Genomic DNA, 20254 nt, shown 5'->3' with positions numbered 1-20254 from the left:
AACCCGTGACCATGGACCGTGGATGCCCCCAGGCTAGCGCAGCGTCGTCCTCTTGTCACTCCTTCACATCCTCTGCAATATCCAGCATACTTCTAGTCTCAAGCATCCTCATCCAAGGCAGCATAGTCTCAAGCATCCGAAGCAACCCTCACAATGTGATCCATCTTGCCCCCCATGTTTCCACGATCTCCCTGGCTTCATCCACCAGACCCAGGTCCAGCAATAACTGCACCGTGCCGCGGAAGGCCGAGTCTACGGCTGATGAGAGCCACGCATGCGTATAGGCCGTATGCTCTCCAATAAAGATTGTCTTGGACTCAGTCTGATAGATTGCTGGCAGGAATGTCTTTTGTTGATCGCCGAGGGGAGACGCCCAGGCCCCACCTGTGAACTCATCGTTTTCCCAGCACAGACGTTCGTATACTCCTATCAGACCAAAAATCAGCCATCTCCATACCGATGCCAAAATTCAACCCACATACCGGTGTACTCTTCATCAGCAACTTTCCCATGAAGGCGAACCATGCCCCGCTGCGCCAGAGCGACGTGGTTTGCTTCCCCCAGCGCAGACATCGTCCGGGCCATGTTACCAGTGGTGAAGGAAGCTAGAACCACTGCCGGGCCCGTGCTATTCACTTGATACGGGGGATAGCACATATCGCCGATACCGGGATAATTGTCCACACGGGTGCAGCCTCGGTATTGCGCATTCTTGCCGTCCTCCCAGAACCGCGAGCGGTAGTGCAGAGCAACTTTACATGATTGCGTGAAATGCAGCCGATGAATCGCCCAATCAAGGAGCTCGGGGTATTTTGGCAACTTCCAGGCACGCACCATGCTGAACGGAGCAGCGACAACGGCATAGTCATATGGTTCATCCACGGTTTCCGGGTCCTTCAGATCATTGCGCCAAGATAAAGAGATTTTGTTTGGGGATACGTCATGGCTCAACCCGATGATTCGACGGCCCAGCGTGATCTTGTCCGTTACATGAGGAGCGAATGCTCTGGGTAGCGACTCAAATCCTTTGTCCAGAGTTTCCCAGCTTGAGGCAGCGAAATATTTGTTCCAGTATAGGCTCTCCCAGATAGGCGTATCTTCCCGGTCGGCGATGTAATTAATCATCTGATCCTTCCGGCTCAGGAGCTGGCGCAGGTATGCGCCTTCAGACCAGTGCGTACTCCCCGCAGCCAAGGCAGCCTTGTGAGCCTGAAACATCTTGTCAGCTAGGAACTCGGTATACTTCTGTTGATCGCCTTCATCCAGGTCTTCAAGCGTATGGCTCGGCCCGTCCGCTTTATCATTAATCACGTCGAAAGGAAGGAACTCCATCTTTAACTCCGGGTGCTGGTCGGCATTGAGTTGATTGAGCTTGTCGATGAGACTGATCACTAGTCGGTGATCCTCAAACGGCAGGACCTCGGTGGTGCCGGTGTATCTGATTTTGGTGGGTAGTCGCATGGGGCCCATGTCAAAATATTGATAATCTTCGGGCGAGGTGCCATTGAGGTAGCCTGTTCGGATTCGCCCCCCTAGGCGCTGTGAGGCCTCGTGGATATGCCAGTTGTGCAGCCCGACCGAGCTCAGCAAATGACTGGTCAAAAGCCCCGCGATGCCTGCGCCCACGATGGCGATACTGGAATTCTTCGCTGCAGCGCTATTCACCACCGCCTTGGCGTGGAACCGCGATCGAGTGTATTCGACCGCATTGAACCAGATTACAGAGTCCCTGTCGATCTGAGAATCTTCTTGAGGATGATCTGGCGCTCGTTTCAAAGAGATAGGCGGCGACCGACCGACCACGGCGCAGCCGTGGAAGGCAAGCAGACATTGTGATTCCTGTGCATTGGAGGGCACGAACCATACAAGCCGATCTGGATGTTCCGTACTCTGCACCTCGAAGCTTCCCACTATCTGAGTTGCATCGGCTGCCTGTTCTAAATCACAGTCCCCATAGACGATATGGAGTTTGCCTGCAAAGCTCTCATGTGCGAAATTGAGTTGGATGTTTTGGACAGACCCGATCTCAACAAGGTAAGGCCCGAGAAATTGAATCAAGCTCGCGTCTGCGTGACCTTGGTGTGTCTTCGCCCGACCGAGTGGAAATTGCAGGCCTTGAGCGAGGTCAAGACCTGGGAGGAGGAAAAAAGACAACAGACTGATTCGCATCTTGAAAGTTTATTTGACAAGGAAAATAGTTCCAGGCTACTAAGATGATGGCCTACCATTAGAGTACAACCCAGGCTGATCTCAACATTTTATGTTTTGACAGTTGGTAACTTTTTCGGTTGCTTAAGCCATAGCACCCATTGCCACAACGTCATTTCGTCAACAAACACATTCCACACAGCCAATCAAGCTTCCATTGTCGGATACATTTACTCTTACTTACATCGAGCCCCGTAATCTGTGTTTTTCTGGTACTGAATATGTGGTGGGGAGCGATCACCCTCATGGCAAATCTTAACTCTATTCTGTCGGTGATGCATGAAACTGTGGCGATCTGTCTGGGTCGGTGACACAGTATGGCTTAATCTAGGACTAACTTCAGGCAACACCGGTTTGTGAAGCCCAGAACCGACCAATGGAGTTATTTTCCCGCAGGTCCAGGCGAGGATGCACTGGACCTTTCGCTTTTTGAGTTACGTGCTGCTACGCAAGGCGGCTGTTTCTATATTGGGAAGACGCATGATGCGCACTGATAATATTTCTCTATGGGTTGTGATCAGGTGCCACACTTTCAGTTTACAATTGTCATCAACACTTCCGTCTCTTCTACTGCGCAAGAATAGCCGCGCTGATTTTCTCAGCTAGCATGTCTGCAAGAGGGATTAGCACGATTCATATATGACCCCCGATGCGACCTTGACTCACAGACTGTGCTAGTAGGGTGACCAGGAGGCAGAAGAGGGAATGCACTCGCATCGACCACACGCAGTCCCTGGACGCCGTGAACCCGTGCTTCGCTATCAACAACTGCCATGAGATCCTCCAAAGGCCCCATTTTACATGTACAGGATGCATGCCACACTGTGATGACAGAGTTGCGAATGGCGTCAAGGATCTCCGCGTCGGTTGTCACATTTGCTCCAGGATAGTATTCCGGCCCAGTCGTGATCGACTGCAAGGCGTCACTGGCCCAGATCTCTCTGGTTCGCTTGAAGATGGCCAACGCAACCTCGATGTCGGTCTGGCTTGTGAGCCAATTCGGATTGACCACCGGCAAATCCTCGGTGGAGTTCGAGATGAGGGTGATGTTTCCGCGAGATGTTGGCGCAACAAGAGCGCCGACTATGGATGCGTATTGCCGTCCATCTGTGGGCTGACCTTCTGCGGGATTGCTGTAGTTTCCAACATGCGCATCGAATGCAATATACTGCCACTGTCGTCAGCAATCGATAGTTCAAATCTTCCTCCTTATAAGAAGATCATACTTCAGCCTGTGGCCAATCAGCAGGGAAGTTGCTCAATTCTTCTTGTGTTCCGGCGGAAAGCTCGGCATGATAGGAAGCCGGGAGGTTCTCCCAGGCGAGGAAATTGGGAGCATAAGTCATTGGACCATCGTGAGAAGTCTGATATCTCAGAATCTGTTCAGTCATATAGGTTGTGTCCGTGAAGAGCTTGGTCAATGTCTCGACTGCGACCGGATAGGATTGAGCAAAAAAGACATGATCCCACATGTTCTGACCCACGCCAGGCAGGTCGACAAGCACAGGGATCTCCAGTTTCTCCAACTGATCTCGAGGCCCAATGCCGGACACCATGAGGACTTGGGGTGAATTGAACGCTCCGGCGGACACAATGACCTCCCTTGCTGCCGACGCCGTCCAAAACTTTCCATCCTTTTCGATCTCTACGCCCTGCGCATTAAGCTGATCATCGAACAAGATACGCCGTGCCAGAGATCGAGTGCAGACAGTCAAAGATGACTCTTCCTCAGCAAGACCTAGAAGAAAATCCGAGCTGCTACGGCGCTCGTCGACCGGGGATATCTCTGCGGCAGAATATTGCGTTCCCATCAAGCTGCCACTGACGAAGTCATTGGTCTCAGGTATCCCAGATTCCTCGAAGCCCAATTTCAACCAGGTGGAAAATGGCGACCGGAAATTGGGGTATGAGATTTGGATTGAGCCCTCAACGGGATTCTCGGATGAAAAGGCATTGGCATTCCAGTGAATAGACGTGTTATCCGATCCCTTGTCTGGATTGGGTGGTGTGAAGTGGAAGGTTCTCTCGAAGAAGGGTAAAATCTCGTCCCATTCGTAACTGGGATCTTGGACGGCTTCTGCCCAAGCGTGATACGTCGACTTGGTGCCTCTGTCGTCTGTGGTCAACAATCCTGCACAGCAACAGGGATAGACGCGTGACTAACCGCTGGTATAGCATGGCATTCATTGCAGACCTATACAACCACATCAGCTCAGCTGACCGCGACACGGGGACTTCCATCTTACGAGCCACCGAGAGTCTTGCCCCGTGCATAATGCAGCTGACGGTTGTTCGCACCAGGCTGGGGGGTGGTAATCACGCCCCAATCGACGCGGGGATCAATCGTATTCGGGCTCCCTCCGGTTACGGCGCCAAACATGAGCGGGATAGTCAGGTTCGCATTGTCCAGCTCATAGATCCCACCCGCCTCGACGATCAAGACTCTGTGACCGGCCTGCGACAGACGAGCGCCGACCACATTTCCCGCCGTGCCACCTCCGATGACGACGTAGTCGTAGACCCCATTCTCACCACAGGCACCTGCGACCGGGCTTGCTGACAGCAGCAGCAGGGGCAGCAGGCGAGCAAAAACAGCAGCCAGCAGCAGCATGGTGTGCCCGATTTGAGAAGACTTACGCCCCGGTATGTGAGGAAAATCCAAGGAAGGATCTTCCTGGTGATCCCTTCCCCCCTTTCTTATACTACTCCTTCGAGCCCGCATATGCTATCGGGATTTGGACCAGTCACATTCCAAAGCGGGGTTCCTCGCCCTGCAATAAATGCCTGCCCTCCATGCGACCTGCCGCCGCCGATCCCTGGGTTCAGCTCCGAGACGGGGCTTGACGGCAGTCGATCAATTCTTTTCTGTCCAGGTGGATCCAGCTGCCTTGCTTCCTGGCTGCCGCTAGTATAATGGGGTAGGAGCACAACCAGGCGAACATTGACCGAGATCTCATCAGAGGTCTGCATCTGCTGTGGTTGCGTAGCCATGGACACATGATCAATGAAATAAGCGTGGGGCTTTCACTGCAAGTTTGAGGTGCGCCCTTGATGTCTGCATTTTATTGTTGTTCCTTGGTGACCAGTGCTTGGACGTACGTGCAGTAAAAATGCAAATTTATCATGCTAACCTCCATAGAAGCGTAGTCATAGTCAATACCTGAAAGGATGCAGTGCGCCAACGGAATTCATGCAGGAAACCAAGTTTACCCGCTCATTTTCCCCAACTCCCCACGTACAAAAAACAATAATCCCAAAGACAATAACACTAGATAGAAGAAATTGACCTTTGCTCCCGCACAAAAGATCACAGCACGCACCCGCGGAATTCTCACTCCTGCTTCCTCGAAAAGCTAAGGAAGACAACCACCGCAAACACGAGCGACAAAATGCCTGACTAATGTTAGTACCCTGTGAGCTACGTGTCCACCTAAAGACACTCACCATAGATAAAGTTCAAATCCAGATACCCGATCTTATCGACCAACAGGCCCGACACAATCGGGCCCAGAAACATGCCGATCGTCCAGCCCATCCACGCCATGGACTGGGCGCGGGAGTGGCCGCCGTGGGGGCCGAAGATGCCGGGACGCTTGGCTTCGAGCTCGTTGATGGTGACTATCCCCATTCCCAGGCCGACCAGGTCAGCACACTCAACATTCAATATCACAACGCTCGCGCGGGGCGGGGAGAGGACAAAAACCTACGTGTAGCTTCCAAGAACCCCACCCCGTTTAGCGCCGAGAAGAAACACCCGATGACCACTACAGCCGCGGTGTAGAGCGCCCTTCCCATTTGCGAATCGCCACTCGCCCATGGGAACCGCCTGTCTCCGGGGATCCCCAGCACCCAGAGGCACGGGGTCAGCAGCAGGAACCCCAGCGTCGTGGGCAGGCGCGTGCCCACGCGGTCCTTCAGCCACCCGCACACGGGCGTTAAGAGGATCCCGGGCACTTGCAGCCCCACAAACAGCAGCCCCGCCGGCAGACTGCCCCAGCCGAAGACGTTGCGGATGTGCAGTGGCAGGGTGGTGTCGAAGCTGGCGACGAGCATCGCGTAAAACGTGTAGGCGGTCATCGCGGCGGTGAAGCGCGGTTGCCGGAGGAGGTAGCGGTAGTATTGGAGGCCGGCTTGTTCGGGATTCTGTGTCGCGGTTGGGTTAGTGCTGGGCTGCGGGGTGCGTTGCTGGTGTCGCCAGGAGTCGGTGGAGAGCGTGCGCGGGAGTAAGGGGGCGCGTTCGGGGTCGGAACTGGACGTGGAGTGCGGGGATTGCTTGTGCGAGGCTGTTTGGGTGAAGTCAGTGGATGCGAGGCGACGAAGACCGCGAGAAGGAAGGGAGTCAAGCGGACTGACGTGTTGATTCCTCGGGTTCGCGGCGCTCAATCATTAGCAAGCGCAGGGTTGCGTCGACTACGAGGATGGCGAAGGCGCTGCTCCATGCTACCCAATAGCCTCCCTTCTCTAAGAGGATTCCGGAGAGAACGGGCCCCGCGGAGGTGCCGACGGCAACGGTCACGCTCAGCACTGACATGACTTTGCCGAAGTTGTGCGCTGGGAAGGTCCGGCCGATCACAGCCAGGCCGCCTATCCACATGCAGTTGTCGGCGATGGCCTGAAAGAAGCGCGCGACGAAGATGATCGTCACTGTTGGCAGTTAGCTGGCTGTATAAAATCCGGAAAGGAGCAAGGAGCAGATAGTGCATGTCAATGAGCAGGATGGAGGAGGTTGAGACATACCGCTACGTGCAAGTGCAACACTGACTGTACAAAATGTCGCCAGAGCTACGGAGAAGAAGAGAAAGACCGTCTTAGCACCCCAGCGATCTGCGAGCGTGCCAATGACAGGGCTGGACACGGCAGACGTCAAGGCCGTCTCTGCCAATACGAGGAACGTCACGTTCTGCGTCTTGGATTTATCGAGGCCGATCCGCTCCTCTAGCATGTAAGGAAGGAGAGGGATGATGAAGCTCCAAAGGAACATGCCTGCTGGAAATCAGTTTCTGTGGCTTTTTGAAGGGCCGCGGCCGCGCAGTGGCTTGCGACATAAAGGGAACTCACTCCGCATGATCCCCCCGGCTACTGTAGCCAGGATGAAGTTTTCGGAGGATCTCCATCTGTATCCCCACTGGGTCGTCTGAGATCCGTTCTCAGTCATTATTAAGTCCACAAGCTGCGATACTGGTCGTAAAATTCGAGTGCCGAGGCTACCTTGGGATTTATAGCATGGAAGCTAGCTTCCAAGAGCTGATATCACTGGATATGCCCGGTTGAGTATGTCCTTCCTTCTGATCGACTACCATCCATCACAACTCTTGTGCGACGCCAAAATCCCTAGTGGTGGGAGACATCAAGGACAACCGTGACGATCGAGACCCTTCGTTCGACCGAACGGGCAAGGTACATGAGTCCTCGATCCCGGCCTGCTGGCGTTGACAGGCGTAGGAACCTACCTTCTGCTCGGCGTTCCACAATCATAGTATACCATGAGTGATTGAGGGTGTCCTACAGAGTAAGTAAACAAGGGTGGGACTTCAACTAGCTTGTTCTGGCTTTTTTCGTCACAGTTCCGCTTGAAGCGACGCGCAGCGGAAATAAAAGCCATCATAGTAAACAACCTGCCGAGCCGACAGTCATATCTGAGAGTTGCATTGCCGAGAATTGTATCAAGGTCGATACTCCTCTTGTTTTGGCTACGGATTCTTCAGGGGAAGGGACAGTTTGACGTCACGAAGAATTGAGCAGCCGGCTGGAAAACGGGCAAACGAACAAATCAAATCACGAAGTCACGCAATAAGCATGAAGAAAAACATCACATTTAGATGATCCATAAGGAGTATACGAGTAGTCATCGAGGAGCCTGTCTCCCCGTTGGGATACCCCTACATACCGCGCCACGGGTCTTTGCTCCTAGATGACCAATCGTGCACCTCAGAGACCTCCCTCGAAACCTTCCATAGCGTCAGCTGGCATTATGATGTCATATCGTGGAGTAGGGATAACGTCCGAGTACCAAGTTCAGCATCGCGCGTAGTATAAAATGCGGTGTTCAAGATACCCCTGGTGGTTGTCCATGTCAGCCATCTTGCGCAATCGCATGCAGTTAAAATCCCGCCGAAGCAGTCAAACCGTTTCCACCATGATTCTCTCTTTATACCCTGAGCCCGCGAACAATAGTACGCTTGTGGAGCCCTGTCCGCATTTGACATATCTCCGCCACTGTCTTAACCTGGCCAAGCTGTCACCGCCGCGCCCCGCCCTCTTCCGAGCCGGGGCAATTCTGATTTCGCGAAAACTCGTCCGGGGAACACACAACGAGCTGTACAACGACGACCGGCTTCTATCATCGGGATATACCATGGAACTGGTGAAGAGACCCCATGCGGAGCAGGCCTGTCTTTCCAACTACGCTGCCGTCCATGGAGTCCCAGACAATGAGGTCGGGGATGTCCTACCCTCTGAGCCTGATCGCTCCTTGATCATGTACATGTGCTTTGAGCCTTGCGTGGAGCATGAGGAAAGTGACATGTCCTGCGTGCAGAAAATCATCGAAACAAGAAAAGAGGGGCGAAAAGGCATCGAGAAGGTTTATTTCGGCTCGCTGTCGCCGTGCTCGATAAGCAATAAGTCATCGGCACGTGAGATGCTCGGAGAGGCCGGCATTGAGTGGCAACTGGTCGAGGGTCTGGAGCAAGAGATACGTTCGGTTGCAAAGGAAGGACATGTGAATCAAGGAAAGATTTGAAATTTTTTGCTAGTATCTTGTTCGTACATTGGAGATGACTCTGAAGATGGGAGGGGGCTGATCTAGCCCGGCATGGTTGCCTTGTTTGTACTGTTTGTGTCATGGATGTACTATTGAGTTAGTCGGTCACTTGGTTGTCTGGATAAGATTTATCCCGGACCCAGGAACGGGTTCTTCAATTCTCTTACCACAATAAATCATTGAAACAGCTTCGAAACCTATTGCACAAGAAGCTTTAACGGCATTGGAATTGGAATACTAAGCACCCCTTTGGGATGATTCGCACTACTTGCGGAGACTTATGCCTTTCGGGTAAGCGATCGACCACTGTTCCTGTTCTTCAACCTCATCCTCCACTCTGAGCTCCACAAGCTTAAACACTTTATGCTGCAGATTGTGGATTCACCGGTCCCCAGACATGGAGACATGACGACGCTCCTTATCTCCATCATCTAGCCTTGGTCCTGCCACCACTATCATACCATCTCCGAGATCTTCACCATCGGATCTGACGCGGCGTTCCGTCCCTCAGTCGACTTGACCTGCGTCAATGGTCGCAAGATCTACACAAGCATAAGATTAAGGTAAAGTCGGTGGAAACACCCGGTGGAACTGGTTACGTTGCCCAAGGCGGGTCTGAATGCTTGACTGTTTGCGAAAAGGTACGGCTTCATATAAAAACTCGCCGTAACCCGCCTCAGACTTCGATTCTTCATTCTCACCACACTCCTTCCATTCGTTCTCTATTGCTCAGTCGTTCATTCATCATGGCCAAGTACCTCTCTTTGGCCATCTCAGCCGCGGCTCTAGCCCAGGCTGTCAGCCTGGAAGATGTCTGTACTTCCGCCTACGCCAGGACGGCGATTCCCTCCACCGGTCTGGCCCAGGGGGTGGTCACCAACCCCTCCAGCGTCACCGCAGCCCCGGTCTACAATGAATCCACCGCTGGATCCAACTACTATCCTGCCGGCACCTACAACTACTGCAACATCACCATGACCTACTCCCATGCGGGTAAGGACGACGAGGTTCTGCTGCAGTTCTGGATGCCCTCCCCCGAGGACTTCCAGAACCGCTGGCTCTCGACCGGTGGCTTCGGGTTCGCTATCAACGTCGCCACCAACGTTCCCGCTGGTCTGCCGTACGGTGCCGTCGCCGGCCGCACTGATGGAGGGTTTGGCAGCTTCGACACTCAATTCTCGTCTGTCTACCCTCTTGTGAACGGCACCGCCAATTACGATGCCCTGTACATGTTCGGCTACCAGGCTCACCACGAGATGTCCTCCATCGGCAAGGCGTTCACCAAGAACTTCTTCAACATGACCGACAAGCTTTACTCCTACTACCAGGGTTGCTCTGAGGGCGGTCGCGAGGGTTGGAGTCAGCTTCAGCGCTTCCCTGAAGAATGGAACGGTGCTGTCATTGGTGCCCCGGCCATTCGCTACGGTCAACAACAGGTCAACCATCTTGTGCCGCAGGTCGTCCAGCAGACTCTGGGATACTACCCCCCCAACTGCGAAATGTCCGAGCTGGTGACGCAGATTATCGACGGATGCGACGCTTTGGATGGTCGCAAAGACGGAGTCATCTCGCGCAGCGACCTCTGCAAGTTGAACTTCGACCTCAAGTCCACCATCGGAAAGCCGTACTCGTGCGCAGCCAGCACCAGCATGGGCGTCTCGACTCCTGCGCAGAACGGCACCATCACCGCTGAGGGTGTCCGCGTCGCGCAGACCATTCTCGACGGATTGAAGGACTCCGAGGGTCGCCAGGCCTACTTCTGGTACCAGATTGGATCCGAGTTCACCGACGCGGAGACCAGCTACGACGCCACCACTAAGACATACGGCCCCGAGATCTCGGAATTGGGCGGTGAGTGGGTTACTCACGGTCTGCAGCTGCTGGACCTCGACAACCTGTCCAACCTCGACAACGTGACCTACGACGTGCTCCGCGACTGGATGCTGGAGGGCCTGCAGCGGTACGAGGACGTGCTACAGACGACCTGGCCCGACCTGTCGCGCTTCCAGGCTGCTGGTGGAAAGGTTATTCACTACCACGGTGAATCCGATAACTCCATCCCCGCGTCGTCGTCGATCCGTTACTTCGAGTCCGTGCGCAACACCATGTTCCCCAACTCGACTTACACCTACGATGAATCGATCAAGGCCATCAACGAGTTCTACCGCCTGTACCTTGTGCCCGGTGCCTCGCACTGCAACACCAACTCGCTGCAGCCCAACGGTCCCTATCCTCAGGACTCGCTCGGTGACCTCATGAGATGGGTGGAGAAGGGAGTCGACCCCGTCACGCTGAACGGTACCGTGCTCACTGGCGACAACGCCGGCGAGCACCAGAACATCTGCTCGTGGCCTCTTCGGCCCCTGTGGAAGAACAACGGCACCACTCTGGAGTGTGTCGAGGACAAGGCGTCGATCCAGACCTTCCTTTACGAGCTGGATGCTTACAACATCACTATCTACTAATCAGTTCTCTCGATCACCTTGTCGATCAAGGTGACATGCCTGTACACTAGTTAGTCTTCTTCTCTGATCTGTGTAGATCATTGTCTTTGTGCTTAGACTGGATAGAATTTAATTGCCAACAGTGTACTGTATCCTAGTCATTGAAATTTGTCTGCTAAATTGGTTTTATAGATGCTTTTATGATAGAAACTATAGCAATTGATAAGCCAGAGAGATTATGCTCAAACATAATACTACTATCCTCAACTTGGAGAGCTGATCACGTTGAGCCATTTCAGAAGGTAGTCTCACCGCAGAGCCGAATCCACGACGCCATCTGCACTAGAAGGTCTAGACATAGGTTATCAAGCACGTGCAGCAATGTACTCGTGTCGACATGATAACAATTTCCGAGGCGATTCGAGGCCGTGCGAGAACTACCTTGATTTCTGACGTCATGACCGTTGATGGGCCGTACGGCAAACACGCGTCAGTCTAACCCAGCTAGGAACAAGGCGGGTCGACCGTCCGCTTGCGCGGGGGTATCAGCAAACCAGGGATAGCTTCATTCAGTCTGTAACCGGAAAAGTACTAAGTTGACAGTTCTCAGAGGCATGTTTTTTTGTAGTTGTGCTGCCGTCAGTATTTGCGACGATTTTCAGTGGACTGAAGCATAAGTCAGCGACTTTGATATTATTCGAGCATAAATATTCTTCTGCTTGAAAGAACTATCTCCGAGCTCTATAGACACACGCTGCATAACATATTTACAAAATGACATCCACTACCACCAGGCAGACGCCTTACACGCATTTATAGTTCTTGCTATCGAGATGCACCAGGCCCAGATCGATGAAGCCCTCGAAATTCCAGTAGTCCGTCTGGTTACCCTGTCCGCTCACGGTACCATTTCCATAGAACTTGGCCGTCCAGTAAGAAGAGCCTTGGGTGTGCTGGTGGAAGGCATGCAGGCCGGTGTTGAGATTGCGTTCCCGCAGGGCGAATGTGTTGTTGGAACCGGCCTGGATGGCCCATTCGCCGACAAAGACGGGGAACTTGCCGTCGCCCGCGACGGCCTTAGCGCGGGTGCAGATGTCTTTCGCCAGGGTGACGGACGTGGCATTCGTATCGTCAAACCAGTAGTTGTGAGAATCGAAGACGATGTTGGCATTGGTGGAGAAGTTGCCGGACCAGAATCTCTCGCCCTTGAAGCTATCCTGCAGCATGACGGGGATGCTGGGGTTCACTGCGGCGACGTGGTCGATCACGGCTTGGTAGTATTTCAAGAGCCAGGCCGCTGCCTTATCCGACAGCGCGGCGGAGGTACCGAAGACAGAGAAGTCTCTGTTGTCGACGGCTTCGTTGGCGGGTTCCAGGCTATAGGATTCGGGGTGACCGGAATTCTGAATGTAGTCGATCACCGCGTCGACTGCTTGTAGGGAGTAGTCGAGATTGGTTTGGTTGTACCACCAGCCGTAGTGGCCAGTCGCCTCGCCGATCGTCAAGCCATTGGTGCCTCCCGGCAGTCCATGAATGTCGACAATGACATGCATGCCATATTGTTCAATAGCATACGTGGCAATCTCAGACAGATACTTGGTCTGGTTGCCCGAGTAGAGCTGGGATCCGGGGTAATGGATCCAGGCAGCGTAGGTAGTAGGGATTCGCAGTGCAGTGATCCCGACTTCCGCAAGCTTGTCAACATCGGCGGTGGTGATCCAAGTGGCATAGTGTTCCTCGAAGACGGGTCCGCATTGTTGACCCAAGTTCTCGCAGAAGCCCCATTCATCCGAAGCCCCTCCAGCATATTCAGCCCACCATGCGCTGTTGATGGTGGACTCCTGCACCAGCCATCCGCCGAGGTTGGCTCCGTGGGCTTTGAACTGTCGCCAGTTGACGTAGCTGGAGCTTTTGCGGGAGGCTGTAGGAGCTCCCAGTGCTGTTGGAAGGGCCAAAGCCGCAAGGGCAAATCCAAGCTTTCCCATGATGTATATGCGAGTGCTACCTAGCGGAATAGCTTGTTGAAAATGGATTCAGGCTGTCTGACCCTTCATGTCGGACAGCGAAGCAGCGCAATTTATGCTGCGCGCACAGGCTCCTTCGACGCGAATCCACAGTCCCAACCCTCAGCCATCGCTCCGTTGAATCTCTTGGAATTACCGGAGTGACAAAGAGGATCGCTTGCTAAGAAACTAGCAAGCTCGCCAAGTCCAGCGTGGGATTCCTTCAGCCTTTCGCCGGGTGCCGACCCGTGATATCGTTGGTAATGGATCGACAGTAGACGGATGTCCCGTATTCACCGGAAAGTCCGACTTGTCATGGATTCTGCAGCAACACGAAGATTAGACAACGAATCGAATTGTAGATGGGAGGTGGGGTTGATTTGAATCACACACTAACAGGCTGCCAGAAGGGCCGCAGTGTGTCATGACCCCATGCAATGGTCCACGAGGACAGACCAGGATTCCCCGTGGGGAAGCACAGCTGCTGGTTGGGGAAATGAACGAGCGGCAGAACCTCGGAAGAGAAAACCGGCAGTTGGGGGGTCAACGGTGACTAAGCAATGTCTGACTAAGACGTCGAAAAGTGCCAAAACCCAATGTGGTCTAGACTAGTTTCACCCGTGACGGTGTTTTGGGGGTCTTTCGGTGTTAATTCACGCGAGGTTCTCGACGCTCTCCCCTCTTCTTTCCCCCCACACCCCCCACTGACTCCATTCTCGTCCCACTTTTATGGAGGGGTAACTGGAAATGCTTCCTCTTTGGGCTGTGAGAATGGGACAAAATGAGAATACCTCCCAGCTGGGGGCAGTCTTCATGACACTCGCCGAAACACACTCGCTACACCCCCGCCATGGAGATAACGCGCTGCGGAATTCATGGTTTCCATGAGGTTTTAGGAATCGATGTCGACGAGATCCGCTTCTTCTGGGTCATCGCATCCACCCAACCAAATGCTTCGCAAAAAGCCTACCGCGTGGTACTGGTTACGGACGAGTCGAGCCTGCGTGATGACAATGTCAATCCCTCGAAGCTGGCCTGGGACTCTGGCTACGTGGAGAGCAATGAGCAGCGCAACATCATCTGCAAACCCGACCACGGCTTCCAGTCGACTTGCAGCTACTACTGGCGAGTGACCGTCTGGGATCAACCGAATCAATCCTTCCACAGCGCAGTCAACCACTTCTTCACGGCGTACCCTCGTTCTCATCTCCTGCCTCCCTACAGCATGAACCAGACCTACATGCCTCATACTGCCCTCATCTTCCGCACCTGGTTCGAGGATGAACCCAACCGCTGGAAGGCTGTGTGGATTGGCGACGGAGGAGACAAGCCCATTTACGTGCGCAAATCGTTCGACCTCTCTCGGACGCCGGTACGCGCCATCCTATTTGCATCTGGACTGGGTCACTTCAATATGAGCGTGAATGGCCGACCGGCCTCCGACCACCGCCTTGATCCCGGCTGGACCAACTACCACCGTCGCGTACAATTTACCTCCTACGACGTAACTGCCCAGCTGCAGAAGGGCCAGAATGTGCTGGGCGCCCACGTGGGCAATGGCTTCTATGCGGGTGACAAGGGCGATGACCGCTTCTTCTGGCCCATGTACGAGGATAATACCTATGTCCGCTACGGCAACGAGCTGTGCTTCTTCAGTGAGCTGCATTTGTTCTATGAGGACGGTGAGCACACCACCTTGATCTCTGATCCAACTTGGCGCGTGAGCAAGAGTGCCACTACACTTGCCAACATCTATGCCTCCGAAACCCACGATCGCCGCCTGTATCCGACCGGCTGGGACGCCCCCGAATTCGACGATGCACACTGGGCTCCCGCCAAGCCCCTCACAGGACCACGAGGTCACATTTATTACCAGACCCAACCTCCAGTCGTGCTCCACGAGACCTTCAAGCCTATCAAAACCCACAGTCCAAGCCCTGGCGTTGTCTGCTATGACCTAGGGCAGAATACGTCCACAATGGTTGAAGTTGTCGTTGAGGGTGCCGCAGGTTCCGAAATTATTGTCCGATACAGCGAGACAGTCAAGGAGGATGGCACCGTTCTGATGCCGGATCCCTTGTTCAAAGAGTTCGAGACGGGTGTTTTTTCCCGCATCTATCTGGCCGGCACGGGCGCCCCTGAGGTGTGGGAACCGGACTTCAGCTTCACCAGTGCACGGTATATCCAAGTAGAAGGTGTTTCATTGGACGGGGAGGATGGCCTCCCGAAAATCGTATCGGTTGTTGGCCGCCACATCTCATCTGCTGCAAGACAACTAGGAACAATGAAGACCGATAAGGAGGATGTGAACGCTTTGCTGAATGCATGCTATTGGACGTTCAGCAGTAACCTGTTCAGCTACCATACCGACTGTCCGCAGATTGAGAAATTCGGCTGGCTGGAGGTTACCCACCTGCTGGCCCCTGCAACACAGTACATCCGCGACATGGAGTCCCTGTACACCAAAATCCTGGATGATATTCTTGACGCCCAGGAACCCAGTGGATTGGTTCCTACTATGGCTCCTGAGATTCGATACATGTGTGGACCACTCCACGATACCATCACCTGGGGCTGCGCCTTGTGTTTCCTTCCCGACATCCTTCGACAATACTACGGCTCGACACATGTCATCGCCAAGGTATTTCCCGCGGCAGTGCGCTACATGGAATACATGCGCACTAAGGAGCGACGGGGCGGATTGATCGAGCACGGCCTTGGCGATTGGGGACGGGGCATTGCCCACGGCAATAACCAGGCTAACATCGAGACGGCCATCTACTACCGCTGCCTGCAGAACGTGGAGATGATGGCACGGGAGCTGGGCGAGACGCAGAAGGCCGACGAATTCCAGCAATGGGCGGCGCGCATTTACGCCGCATACAATCGCCACCTCCTCGTCACCAACGACCCCTCCCGCCCGTATGCGTATTACACCTCGCTGGACAACTACCCGGAGCGCGACCGGGACGCAATTGCGCAAGCAATGGCGCTGCAATTTGGGATGGTGCCACAAGAGCATCGCGCCGATGTTATGGCCGCCTTCATGGACGACGTCGCTGACGGCCGCATGCGGTCCGGCGAGATCGGGCTGCGTTTCCTGTTCAACACGCTGGCGGATGCCAAGCGTCCCGATCTGGTGCTGCAAATGGCTCGGCAGGAGGAACATCCATCGTATATGCGGTTCCTGCGGCGCGGGGAAACCACCCTGCTTGAGTTCTGGCAGGATGCCTGCCGCAGCAAATGCCACGACATGTTGGGAACCATTTACGAGTGGTTCTACGCCGCCGTGCTGGGGTTGAAGCCAACCGGACTGGCGTATCGGACTTTTGTGGTAGACCCACCCTACGAAGCGGAATTCGACCACGTTCAGGGCAGCGTGGACTGTCCTTACGGCTTAATTACTGTCGAGTTCACGCGCGATGCGCAGGGCGCGGTGACACTTAGTCTGCGCGTGCCCTTCGGGACGACGGCTGTCGTCAAGCTGCCCGAGAACGCAAAGAACTCGGCTTATCTTCGAGCCGGCGAAGCAAAGCAGGCCGTGGAGGGCGATGACGTGCGACTAACTCACGGCGAGTATTCTGTTTTCGTCCAGCCATAATTTCAATACACTTGTACATAGAGACTAGACTAGTTCAATGGGGAGTCATTTCGACTACCAGTCATCGCCATGGCCTGATTTTTCCTGCCAGAATCGAAGTTTCGGCGGAGTCAGATGATCCCGATGTGAGCATGCACTCGTATCTCGGTCTGAAGGCCACCGAAGAGTACACAATCCTGGCGAAGGTCGAACTCTGCGTTAGTGTGTGAGTTGGTCGGACATGGCCAGAATCGTTAAGCGAATAGATCCAGCAGTGTGAGGGTTGACGGCACCCATTGGGCAGGCAGGGATGGTCATGGTAATTTAGCGAACGGTTTCCCGAGCTTTTTTTCCTCCAGAATCCCCACCCATACGAAAACCGGAGGCGAGGGCAAGCCGTGCACAAGCAAATAGACAGTCAGACACCAACCAAGGGCGTGTGCGTTTCCACAAACTTTGAAGTAGTTCGGAAAATCCGAGTCTGCCCAAGCTTTAGTCGACTTTAGTCGAACTTGGCGGGCGAGGCTAAACCGTCTTGGAACAAGCCACTTCCCGTCTTAGGGCTCGCCCCCCATCCATCTCCAATTGTGACTGCGTTTTGCGGTGTCTCGGAGACCCGACTACCTTGGGCATAAAACCCTTTTCCCAGTGGCATAGCTGTCAGCCATCCAGAACTCTTCCCCTCCCCATGGGGCGTGACCCGGTCTCGGGTCAGAGAACCCCGAATCGGCTTGAATCGGCGCTGGTGCTACCCCAGATCTCATGACGGCCGGCGCTTCCTCGGCTATTCTCCACGGCAAGTAGCCGGGCTCGCTGCTTGCCATGGCCCATGGGGCAGCAGAGGAATTGAGACAACCCCAGATTTGTCCCGGATTTTGGCCCAGACTCCCAGTCAACCACGCTTGATATCGCTTGTCGGGGCTGGAGTCAAGCCAAGAGGTCACCCGCCACCCATGGCCTAGCGTAATGCAAGCCTCATATAAGATGCAGACTCTGCCGTCTGCTTGAACCACCACAGAAGATCGACGTCGTCTGTCTCTCCAGGAAAATGACTAAAATTTCGACATTGTTGTCCGCTGTCTTCTTGGCCATCGGAGGTGAGTTTGTCATGTCCCTCATACCTGCAAGCTGAGATCATGGGCATTGACACTGGATTGTCCGTTTGAAAGGCTTCCTCTTCGGCTATGACAGCGGTATTGTCACCTCGACCATCGCCCAGACCGAGTTCATCAAGTATTTCTCCAACCCTAATGACACTGTCACGGGTGGTGTCGTCTCCGCCTTCCAGGGTGGCGCCATCTTAGGCACCATCATCAACATGTTTACCGGCGACAGATTGGGCCGCAAGCTGTCTGTCTTCGCCGGAGCTTGCATCTCCGTGTTCGGATGTGCGTTGCAGGCGGGCGCCGTCAACATGACCATGCTCATCATCGGCCGGTTCATCGCCGGAGCCGCCGTGGGCATGCTGACATCCACCGTGCCTATGTACGCCGGTGAGATGGCCGAGGCGCAGACCCGCGGCATGATGTCCGGTCTGCTGCAGTGGATGTTGAGCTGGGGATATCTGGTGGCGCAGTGGTTGGGCTATGGATGCTCTTTTAACAACACCGCTTTCCAATGTATGTTCCGCATTCTCTTGCATTCTCTTGCCCACCGAAGCGTCTACTAACCCTTTCATGCTCCTACAGGGCGCTTTCCACTTGCTTTTCAATGCGTTCCCGGCATAGTCCTCATGGGCGGTGTGTGGTTCCTCCAAGAATCCCCGCGGTGGCTCATGGAGCAAGACCGCCACGAAGAAGCACTCGCAACTCTCCACAAACTCCATGGCGACGGCACCCCCGAGAAAACCAGCTATATTGAGCTCGAATACCGGGAAATCCGGGACACGATTGAGGCGGAACGTGCCCACAACTCCATCACATGGACATCTATCCTGACCAAGCCCTCCTGGCGGCGTCGCCTCATTCTAGGTTGCGGTGTACAAGCCTTTGGTCCTCTATCAGGGATTAATGTAATTAACTATTACGCCTCCAAAATTTACGGGGAGTTGGGCATTGATACGCGCACTACGCTCATGATTGTTGGCATCTCCGGGGCGCTGTCGATTGTCTACGCAACCATCGGTCTGTGGGCCCTCGAACGGGTCGGCCGCATCAAGCCTCTCATCTTCTCTGCCGCCGGCATGGCGGCAGCCTTGGTGTGTAATGCGGCAATGTCGCAGCACTGGGACGAGAACAACGCCAACCAGCTCCGCGCCATGGTGGCCATGAACTTTGTCTTCAGTTTCTTTTACACTGCCCCCGGAATCATATCATGGGTGTACCCTGCCGAGATCTTCCCTGTGGACATCCGCAACCAAGGCAACAGTTTGACCACATTTACCAATTGGACCATCAACTTGATATTTGCGCAATTCTCGCCCACCGCGCTGACGAACATCGGATTCCGGTACTTCTACGTCTTCTTCGTGTTCAACCTTATCGCCATGATCTGCTATATCTTCTTCTTCCCGGAGACAAAGGGGAAGACGCTGGAGCAGATGGATGCGTTGTTTGGAGACGATCTTCCTGCGGTTGGGTGGGAGAAAGAAGAGAAGGGCCCTGAAGCAGTGGCTGTTGAGGATACGTCCAGGGAGTAGTCTGAAGTGTATCATGAGGTCTTTATGGCGTAATTGCCATCAATGAAACTAGTATAATGCTCAATGAATGAATATGAACTGTTCATGACCTTCGAAAGAGTGCTGAGCCCTAAGGATGAGGTCCTCCAGGCTTACTAGGTAACCTAGGTACTGCAAGGGGAGAAGAGGAAAGATGCGCTGAAAGGAATTAAGAGGGCAAGGACCGTGGATACAAATGAAAGGGTCTAGAAGATGGCTTTCTTATGTACTTATATGACTGATGGCTTTATGATCATCGGAATTCAAGCTTGAAAAAGGGTCTTCTCTGCACTATATTTTGGCCGAGTGCCGCCTACTCCGATTGGTCGGATGGGCGGCTACGTTAATTGGTGCTTCGGTTGATAGCCGAGAGTAAAGCACGTGATCAGGTTCTGTTTCTGCCTCTGCTTACCGCTTGATCCCGACGCCCGCTTGCCTGGAGATAATTACAGCTTGTAACAACTCCCAGCATATTGATCGCGAGCTGATTTATAAGCATCTCCCACTTAAAACGATCACAAAGTCTGATCACTTGAAGCTAGATTCGACCTATTGTTGTTTCAAAGATTTGCTCTGCGCGCACGCAATTGCTGGTCTCAG

At 54.0% G+C, this 20254-nt stretch overlaps 7 protein-coding genes across 7 annotated transcripts; 3 read left to right on the top strand and 4 right to left on the bottom strand.

Moving 5' to 3' along the window:
• Positions 1-148: 148 nt before the first annotated feature.
• ASPACDRAFT_53371 (flavin monoamine oxidase family protein) lies at positions 149-2455 on the bottom strand (the record flags this gene model as incomplete). The annotated part of the gene is made up of 3 exons (XM_020202739.1): positions 149-426; positions 483-2025; positions 2393-2455. 3 exons carry the CDS (start codon positions 2453-2455, stop codon positions 149-151), a joined length of 1884 nt encoding a protein of 627 aa, XP_020054860.1.
• A 320-nt stretch (positions 2456-2775) lies between these two features.
• Positions 2776-4819, bottom strand: ASPACDRAFT_62021 (GMC family oxidoreductase; the record flags this gene model as incomplete). Its single annotated transcript, XM_020203741.1, has 5 exons — positions 2776-2819; positions 2875-3376; positions 3435-4317; positions 4373-4402; positions 4455-4819. 5 exons carry the CDS (start codon positions 4817-4819, stop codon positions 2776-2778), a joined length of 1824 nt encoding a protein of 607 aa, XP_020054859.1.
• Positions 4820-5539: 720 nt separating this feature from the next.
• On the bottom strand, positions 5540-7363 carry ASPACDRAFT_62020 (MFS transporter; the record flags this gene model as incomplete). The annotated part of the gene is made up of 6 exons (XM_020203740.1): positions 5540-5601; positions 5653-5826; positions 5916-6491; positions 6562-6852; positions 6946-7191; positions 7267-7363. 6 exons carry the CDS (start codon positions 7361-7363, stop codon positions 5540-5542), a joined length of 1446 nt encoding a protein of 481 aa, XP_020054858.1.
• Positions 7364-8344: 981 nt separating this feature from the next.
• ASPACDRAFT_45030 (uncharacterized protein) lies at positions 8345-11436 on the top strand (the record flags this gene model as incomplete). The annotated part of the gene is made up of 2 exons (XM_020201531.1): positions 8345-8906; positions 9749-11436. 2 exons carry the CDS (start codon positions 8345-8347, stop codon positions 11434-11436), a joined length of 2250 nt encoding a protein of 749 aa, XP_020054857.1.
• Positions 11437-12147: 711 nt separating this feature from the next.
• ASPACDRAFT_1871999 (uncharacterized protein) lies at positions 12148-13400 on the bottom strand (the record flags this gene model as incomplete). The annotated part of the gene is made up of 1 exon (XM_020197987.1): positions 12148-13400. The coding sequence occupies one exon, from the start codon at positions 13398-13400 to the stop codon at positions 12219-12221; it is 1182 nt and encodes a 393-aa protein (XP_020054856.1). The 3' UTR covers positions 12148-12218.
• Positions 13401-14099: 699 nt separating this feature from the next.
• Positions 14100-17087, top strand: ASPACDRAFT_122309 (uncharacterized protein). Its single transcript, XM_020196530.1, has one exon. It carries the CDS (start codon positions 14269-14271, stop codon positions 17017-17019), a length of 2751 nt encoding a protein of 916 aa, XP_020054855.1. The 5' UTR covers positions 14100-14268; the 3' UTR covers positions 17020-17087.
• Positions 17088-18046: 959 nt separating this feature from the next.
• ASPACDRAFT_31055 (sugar porter family MFS transporter) lies at positions 18047-19636 on the top strand (the record flags this gene model as incomplete). The annotated part of the gene is made up of 3 exons (XM_020199781.1): positions 18047-18095; positions 18168-18617; positions 18687-19636. 3 exons carry the CDS (start codon positions 18047-18049, stop codon positions 19634-19636), a joined length of 1449 nt encoding a protein of 482 aa, XP_020054854.1.
• Between the last annotated feature and the right edge of the window lie 618 nt (positions 19637-20254).

The sequence above is a fragment of the Aspergillus aculeatus genome, assembly GCF_001890905.1.
Source record: "Aspergillus aculeatus ATCC 16872 unplaced genomic scaffold ASPACscaffold_11, whole genome shotgun sequence".
NCBI classification, from domain to species: Eukaryota; Fungi; Ascomycota; class Eurotiomycetes; order Eurotiales; family Aspergillaceae; genus Aspergillus; species Aspergillus aculeatus.
This window is presented reverse-complemented; position numbering and strand designations above follow the sequence as displayed.

Bases quoted from the DNA above. Each gene is read 5' to 3' on its own strand.
- ASPACDRAFT_122309 (XM_020196530.1), top strand. From the start codon at position 14,269: ATGGAGATAACGCGCTGCGGAATTCATGGTTTCCATGAGGTTTTAGGA.